Here is an 8864-nt window from a genome sequence, read left to right on the forward strand (position 1 = left end):
GTACTGAAAGTTTGGCTCTTTCTTGTACCATCTACCATTGTTGTTGATGAAGCACAGCTCTTCTTGCTCTTCCAAACCATCAACTTCCTGGACAACAGGTGTGGCTTCTTGGTTTGGGTTACCAACAAAGTGCAGCTGCTCCTGGGTGGTCTTATCAGCAATGAGAATATCAATCTTATCCTGGAGAGCCTTTAACTCCTTCCTCGTCTGCTTGTCATCTGTTCTACTGCCTCTGTCGTGGTCTCCACTGTAGACTGCATCACTCTTGACCATGTTGTCTACTAGCTGCTCTGCATCCTCCTCTGTTCTTCCCAAGAAGAATCCATTGCTAGCTGTATCCAATCTGGCTCTGTACTTAGGAAGAGCTCCTCTGTAGAATGTGCTCAGCAGGCTTTCCTTAGGGAATTCATGATGAGGGCATTGAGCTTGGTAGCGTTTGAATCTCTCCCAGGCTTCACTGAATCCTTCCAAGCCTTTCTGTTGAAAGCTGGAGATCTCATTTCTCAGCTTAGCAGTTCTTGAAGTAGAGAAGAACTTCTCCAAGAAAGCTTTCTTGCAGTCATCCCAAGTGGTGATTGAGTCGCTTGGTAGAGACTTCTCCCACTGTCGTGCCTTATCCCCCAGAGAGAAAGGGAATAACTTCAGCTTTAAGGCATCCTCAGACACACCATTGGTTTTTGACAACCCACAGTAGCTGTCGAACATGTCCAAGTGATCAAATGGGTCCTCTAGAGGCAAGCCATGATACTTGTTGTTCTCGATCACGTTGAGGAGTCCTGATTTGATCTCAAAGTTGTTGGCTGCTACAGCTGGTGCTCGGATTCCCAATCTATGATCATGAATGTTGGGGCGGTCATAAGTGCCAATGGGTCGAGCTGCTCGCTGTTGGTTTTGTGGAACGTTGTTGTCATCATTTTGAGGTATGTCTCCCATATCAGTATCCAATCTCTGCAAGTGAGACTGTTGCTCTTCTTCTCTTCTTTTTTTAGCACACTCTCTCTCTAAAGCTCTGATGTCTGCGGCTCTTGGAACTAGGTTTGATGGACCCCTGCTCCTCAAGTTCATACACCTGTAAATTAAAGGGAGGTGAAGAAGGAGAATCAGTAACAAAAGAAAATAAAAATGACTTAGTCTCAAGCAAATGACTAAATCTCAATGTTCAAATCTACTCAGAATTTGGCAACGGCGCCAATTTGATGTTAGGAGTTTTCAAGGCTCCTAAGATAAATGTTGTAGTATAAATGATTGTCGAACCAATTCTAAGGGAATTCAAAGCAATGAGAATGCAAGTACTCACTCAATCTAAGTGCAACCAGTGATTTCAAATGATTTCTAAGCTAATGAATAAAGCTGATTCAGTTTCAGAATAATAAAAGCGGTAAATGAGTTGACTTTCTTAACTAAGGAAAATGAGAACTCATGGGCATAGGAATTAGACCTTGGGTGATCAAGTTTCGAAATAAGGATGGCAGACGAACAATCAAACTATCAACCTTGAGCTTAGACACGATTTTAAACAAATTCTATGTCTAGATGAATGTTCATTTATTAACACATTTCAAACAACAAATGTCTTTGGTTGAATAATATGGAAGCAATCATACTAACATGTCTAAGGTTATCTTAGCACTTCTAACAACAAGTGTCATTGACAAAATATGCTAAATGCTTAGAAGAGTTGTTTCAGGCATTTCATCGAACACCTTTTGGGTGGAAAATGCCTAAAGATCAACTTTTGAGAAGCTAACTCAGAAGATGCATTATGATTATTTTACTAGCAAGGTTTTGGAATGATCTACACTAAAACATCCTAGCTCTAACCTAATCACCCTTAATCTTCCTAACCCATGAATTCAAATGGTGATTACTCACTACTCTTCATGATTCCTCTTAAACCCATTTTGGATTTCAGATTCATCATACAGAGGGATACAACAATGAATTGGAAACACAAAATTGCAATAACTAGATGAACAAGAATGATTCAAGAGATGAACTTTCCAAAGGTTTTTCTTAAGAACAAAAGATAATCCTGCCTGGTGGCTGCCAAAGGTACTTAAAACATAGGTTTTTGAAAAGTAAAAATGTGCATAATGAAATGACCAAAAAGCCCTTAGAAAACATGAATTCGGCCAAACAAATAGACGCGGAGCGACCTCGGCACGTCGCTCCGGGCTTCGGGAGCGACCTCAGTGGGTCGCTCCGGCTCCATTGTGTTGTCGTCACGCGATAGAAATGCGAGCGACCTCGGGGTGTCACTCTGGCCAAGTCGCTCTGGGTTTCGGGAGCAACCTGGAGTGGTCGCTCTGGTAGGTCGCTCCGGGTCAGTTTTCGGCTTCCACCGGGATGAAATGGCGAGCGACTTCTCGGGATCGCTCTGAGAGGTAGTTTGGAGCGACCTCATGGCGTCGCTCCGTGATGTCGCTCTCATGCTCTGCTCGTCCAATGATCACCTAGAACACTTCTTTTGAGCTCCAAATGCACCCAAATGCCTCCAAGAACTCCATGTGGTACTCCAACACCTGATAAAGATTCATGTATGCAAAATGCAACCTAAACGTGGCTAAATCATAGTCTATATGATCAAAATGCATATGGATGAATGGATACGACAATGAAAATATGCAAGATATCAATACTATATTTTTCATTAAGGAAACAATGGCACTCATTGACTCTTCTTATGCACGTGTACATCAGTCCATGCACAAGTTGACAACTAAAATTGCGATTTTGTAAATGTCAACAGAAGATGGCCACATTGTTCCTAACCGATTTGTGGTTAAGAATTTGGACAGAATATGTCATGTTTTTTTGTAGTGCTATTTTCAATTATTTTGCTTTTGTTGTTATTTTCTTAATTACCATACAGTTTTTTTTTTTAAAACGCTTAGTTGCCATACAATGTTGAGTTATATATCGTGCTTTTGAACGAATTAATATCTGATTCTTCTTGTCCAACGGATCCGATAAAATTCTAAGAATACTCAATATCCGTATCCACACCTAGGCCTGAGACTTATTATCCGAGATCCGGATTCGATCCGAGATCCGCTCCGGATCCGCTCCGAAAATAGGATATCCGGGGTGCCCGGATCCGAATCCGGATAGTAAAATCTTGGATCCGTGCAAACCGAATCCGGATCCGGATATCGTAATTTTTAGGTCCGGATATCCGGATCCGGATCCGTATTTTTAAAATACATTAAATTTTTAAATTTTATTAATATTTATATTTGATATATTAATATTTATACATGAATTAATCTTATAATATTATATTTTAGTTTTACAATATTATAAACATATATAAATATATTTATAAATATTTAATTTATGTATTATATTAAAAAAATTAGTATTTTTTGTTAAAAAAATTAATATTTTTTGTTAAAAAATTAATATTTTTTGTTAAAAAATTATTTTTAATTATTTTGACGGATCCGGATCCGGATCCGGATATCCGCGGATAATAGAATATCGAAACGGATATCCGAACCCCAGATATCCGGAAACCACGAATCCGGATCCGGATATTAAATCCACGGATCCGAATCCGGATACCCTAAATTTCCCGGATATCCGGATCCGTCCCAGGGCTATCCACACCTGACCAGGACATGTGTGCACCAGTACTTAATTTTAAATATAACCCATAGATTTAGAATCTATTATATGATTTTTTATAGAACAAGATATTGCAAGGTAATTAAATAGTAATTTGCCAGGCCCGCATTAGTCCTTTTTTTTCGAGAAAGTGCAGTATTCATTATTAATCATTCATCACTTAGGAAAAGAGCCAAAACCATGCGAAATATGTCAGGGCATAATTATCGCCGAACCTTAAGTAAAGTTCTTAAAAAAAAAAATGGCGAGGATCCCACAAAAACCACTAAAATCGGTCCCAAAAATCATGAAATAAGGATCGATTTTGGAGTGTTTCTTGCACTGTTCGCGAGCTCCACTGACATATAGCAATCTGCGATTGGTTCTTTTTTTAATTATCTTTTTCAGACAAAAAATTTTTTTTTCTAAGAAACCAGTCTACCGGTTTCAACGATAAAGATGGTCTTACTTATAACTTTTATACTATATATTTTCGAATACTTTATTGGATTAGGTAGCAAAAAAAGGGAAAGAAGAATACATTTTTGGATTATATCACCAAACCGACATACAAGCTATAATTTGCAGATCACACGTCGAATTAATAGAATGTAGTTTTCTTATTTAATCTTTTGTCAAAAAACTGTATATATATAACTTGAAAAAAGTAACATATCTTCTTAACATACATACATATATACTAAGATTTTTTTTTCATTCTTTTACCGGTCTATGTTGAATCTTTATTTTGTATGGTCAAGTTCATTTTAGTTTGTTCGAAATAAGCTCAAAAACCAATCTAAAAACATGGTAATATATATATGTGAAATGAGACAGGGTAAAAGGAAAAAATGCTAGGGTTTTCAATTTATTCGCATTACACATATAGTTTTGGTTACAGAGAAGCACCGAAGTGTACCTACACACTTTATTCGCATAATAGTTTTTTTATATACAAGATTTTGCAAGGTAATTAAAATAGTAACTAGATATTTTCCTGCACCATGTGCAGAAAGTAACTTTTTAAACTTAACTTATATTTAAAAATAAATTTTATTAAATATTATAGATTTTACTATTTTTTTACTAATATTTAATATAGATTTGATATATATTAAATCAATTTGTATAAAACTAATAAAAATGATATAAAATTGTATAATTATCAAAAATTTAGCCTAAACAATATTTATAAAATTTGTAGATATATAAGAAACTAATGATCTTACGATTAGATATTTAAATTAAAAAAAATTGTAGAAATTTTTGAAAGCTTTAGTAATACAAATTGTATAATTATACAAAAATAATAATATTTCGAAATTTAAAATGTTATATATGAATATATTTATTTTATAGATAATGTATGAGTTATTACCATATTTTAAAAAAGTTTACCAAAAAGAAATATCAATATTAAATGTAATATATGAATTATTACCATATTCTAATAAGTTTGCCAAAATATAAATCAACATTAAATAAAATTATCCATGTCATATTTTTCCGGAAGTCATGTCATCAATTTCAGTAGCCATGTCATATTTGTTTTGTGAAATTGATTGTAAAAAGGACTTGTGGCAAAATCACTTCGCAAATATAGTATAGGGGATGTCATATTTGTTTTGTGAAATTGATTGTATAAAGGACATGTGGCAAAATAACTTCGCAAATATAGTCTAGGAGATTTTCCAGGCGCAGCAGTAGTCATTATTAATCATTCATCACTTAGACCATTTTCAACTCACCCTTATTTTTATCTCTATATTTTCTTCTAAAATAAAAAAACTCTATTATTGAGATGAAAATTCTCCAATGTAATAGAGCACCTCTGTTTATAGGAGAAAATATAGAAATATGTTATTTTCACCTCTAATTATAGAGACAAAAAATAACTTTCTTCTATATTTCACTTTAAAATAGAAGAACTCTATTATAAAAACATACTCCATCCGTTCTTAAATATAAGATTTTTTAGGTAAAACACACTTATTAAGAAAGTTATTTTTTATCTAAAAAATATCATTAAATTTTTAAATTAAAAACTATTCAACCAATTACAAAATAGAACTATTAAATTTGATTGGTTACACAGTTTTTGATAAATTTATAACTATCTAAAAATATGAGAACGTCCTACATATTGGAACATAGAAACTATTCTAAACATCCTATATTTAAGAAAAGAGAGAGTATATTATAACATTTTTACCTCTATAATAGAGATCCCTGTTTTAAATGAAATTATATAACTATACATTGGAGATTCCAATTTAGGAAAAGAGCCAAAACCATGCAAAACTGTATTGCATATAACTTTCACTATATCTTTTCGAATACTTTATTGAATTGGTTAGAAAAAAAAAAGAAAGAAGAATACATTATTGGATATATCGCTTAGTACCAAACCGACATACAAGCTATAATTTGCAGATCACACGTCGAATTAATAGAATGTCGTTTTCAATTTAATTTTTTGTCAAAAAACTTTATATATATTTGAAAATAAATAACATATCTTCTTAACATACATACATATATACAAAAGAAAAAAGTTCATTCTTTCACCGGTATATGTTGAATCTTTCTTTCTTGTATGCTCAAGTTCATTTTTAGTTTGTTCCAAATAAGCTCAAAAACCAATCTAAAAACATGGTAATATTTATGTAAAAGGAAAAATGCTAGGGTTTTCAATTTATTCGCATTACACATATAGTTTTAGTTGCAGAGAAGCACCGAAGTGTATCTACACACTTTATTGGCATAATAGTTTTTTTTTTCTCAATAGAAACACACTAGCAAAACTAAACTTTTGACTCGGTAAGAAGCTTATTCATAACAGGTCGAAGCTGACACATGGCTCGTAACGGCACCACCTTACGCATTGCCATCTCTGGACCCTCAGTCATATCAATCTTTTTGCCATTGACTCTTCCCCAATCAAAGCATTGAATCAAAGATCCTAACGCCAACGTCACAATCTTGTTCGCTAATCCTGCGCCGGGACACATTCTCCGTCCACTTCCAAAGGTTATCAGCATACGGACATCGTCCTTTTCTCCTTCTCCTCCACCGTTAAACCTATCTGGATTAAACCTCTCTGGTTCCGTCCACAGTTCTGGATCCCTGTGTATACTCCACGCGTTCACCATGACCATCGTCTCACGAGGCACGTCGTAGCCTCCGATCTTGATGTCCTCTACTGTTAATCTTGGCACAAGAAGCGGCGCTGCTGGATATAGCCTGAGTGTCTCTGACACTACGTTTTGGAGGTAAGGCAGGTTTGGAATGTCTGTTTCCTCGATCAAGCGGTCTTGTCCGATTTTCTCGTCAATCTCTAGTTTCAACTTTTCCAACAACTTTGGATGATTCAACAAACTCGCCATCGCCCACTCTATTGTCACGGCCGATGTTTCTGATGCGGCAAACATGATACCCTGTTTTGCAGATTATTATTAGCTCATTTGTTATATATATTAATGTCGTAATATATATACTAGTGCTCATGAAAAGATATATATATATATATATATTTATATTATAAAATAAATAAATCGTAATAATTAGTCAATATATATATTAATATTATTTAGTTCAGTGGCTATATTTCAACAAAAAATAAGTCGATATTTTAATTTCATCTATTTACAAATTTCTCGTTTTCTAATTTATATACATATATATATATATATAATAAATAAATTTGTTAAAAGTAATAATACGATGCTTCGTTATATGTGTGTTAATGTTGTCGTTGTGACAAAATGACTGTGTTTGGTTGTTACCAGCATTAGGCCTTTGATGATGACCTCACTGTAATACTCTGGGTCTTGTTGTTGCAAAGAGAGCAAGTGATTAACCATTGTGTTACCGTCTTTATTTCCTCTACACTCATCAAGCAGACGCTGCAAGATCGCATCCATGGCTTCTCCTACAGCTTTCACTTTCTTCTCAAAACTCCTTCCGAATATTTTCAAGAATGGCAAGTATTCACCAGGGTGCCTCGCGCCACTAGTACTGGTAATATAAGCAATGAGTTTCTTGAACGTATCTGCTTCTGCTTTGTCACTAGCATCTTCTCCGTAATAGATCTTCCCCGTAACCATCCTCACGATGTTGTTGAACGTTAGATCGTAAAACAAGGACTCGACCTCGACCTCTTTGCTGATGAGTGCGTCACGTGAGAGTCTCGTGAGCATGCGGTGGATTTCCTCTTTGCGGATGTGGAGAAAGTTTGCGAGACGTTTTGAGGAGACGATTTCGAGGGAGCATATTTTGCGGAGGTTACGCCAGTGGTCACCGTAAGGTGTGGTCGCAATGGTTGTGTAGTTGTAAGCGATGTATTTGGAAGTCAGGAAACGAGGGCGGTTCGATACAACTACGTCGTTATGACCCGTGAAGCATTCTCTTGCGAGTGCGGAGGAAGAGATGACAACCGCACGGCGGGTACCTAGTCGGAGGTAGAAGATTGGGCCGTGTGTTTTGGCGAGTCCATGGAAGAGACGGTGGACGGGAGGTTTAATGAGGCGGTGGTGGCCGATAATAGGGAGAGAGTGAGGCGGAGAGGGAGGGAGGTTGAAACGCTGCGTTCTATAGCTGAAGATGAATTTGTAAGCAATGACAAGAAGAGCTAAAGGGAGAATCACATAGTAAAACATCTTTGTCACGTTATTTTTTTTTTAGTGATGTCGCCTTTCTAATGATATGGTAATCTATATATAAGAGGAATGAGTTTTGGGGTTGAAGGAGGATCTATATATAAGAGGAATGGGTTTTGGGGTTGAAGGAGGATCTGGAAAGCACAGAGAAGAAAAGGTACGAGCATATCAGCGGCTGCACGTGCATGAATTTCTCAATAATTAATAAAAATATTGATAATTATATTTTAATTTTCTGATTTTTAAAAGCTAAGAGCATCAATATCCCAGAAACCCCATTTGGGGTTTCTTAATTTTTTTTTTTTTTATACTTTTTCGAATTAAAAAAATAAAAATAAAAAACGAACCAATCGCAGGTCGCCACGTATCAGTGGGATCCGCGAACAGTGTAAGAAACCCTTAAGAACCGACTACTATTTGGTAGTTTTGGTAACCGGTTTCTTAAAAAAAAGTGGGTCCTACGCGGGACCCACACGGTAAGAAACCCTCTAGTTACCTCCAATAGTGCTGCTCTAACATGTTTCATAGAGTTTCTCACACCATTTTTATTCCTAAGAAACTCAAATGGATTTTAAAAAAAAAATTTATCTAAAAAAAAAA

The 8864-nt window shown here is 35.5% G+C and overlaps 1 protein-coding gene and 1 non-coding gene across 2 annotated transcripts; one reads left to right on the forward strand and one right to left on the reverse strand.

The window, feature by feature from the left end:
* Positions 1-403: 403 nt before the first annotated feature.
* On the forward strand, positions 404-510 carry LOC125584746. The gene has a single exon (XR_007321655.1). It is a non-coding gene; the product is annotated as a small nucleolar RNA R71 (small nucleolar RNA).
* A 5770-nt stretch (positions 511-6280) lies between these two features.
* On the reverse strand, positions 6281-8385 carry LOC106390964 (cytochrome P450 81F4-like). The gene is made up of 2 exons (XM_013831525.3): positions 7392-8385; positions 6281-7043 (listed from the first exon to the last, which is right to left on the reverse strand). Exons 1-2 carry the CDS (start codon positions 8262-8264, stop codon positions 6411-6413), a joined length of 1506 nt encoding a protein of 501 aa, XP_013686979.2. The 5' UTR covers positions 8265-8385; the 3' UTR covers positions 6281-6410.
* Between the last annotated feature and the right edge of the window lie 479 nt (positions 8386-8864).

This window comes from Brassica napus, chromosome C3 (genome assembly GCF_020379485.1).
Source record: "Brassica napus cultivar Da-Ae chromosome C3, Da-Ae, whole genome shotgun sequence".
Taxonomy (NCBI): domain Eukaryota; kingdom Viridiplantae; phylum Streptophyta; class Magnoliopsida; order Brassicales; family Brassicaceae; genus Brassica; species Brassica napus.

Excerpts from the sequence above, each read along its gene's own strand:
- LOC106390964 (XM_013831525.3), bottom strand. The coding sequence starts at position 8,264 with ATGTTTTACTATGTGATTCTCCCTTTAGCTCTTCTTGTCATTGCTTAC. Across the intron at positions 7,044-7,391 it reads TCATCAAAGGCCTAATGCTG|GGTATCATGTTTGCCGCATC; the intron begins GTAACAACCAAA and ends TCTGCAAAACAG.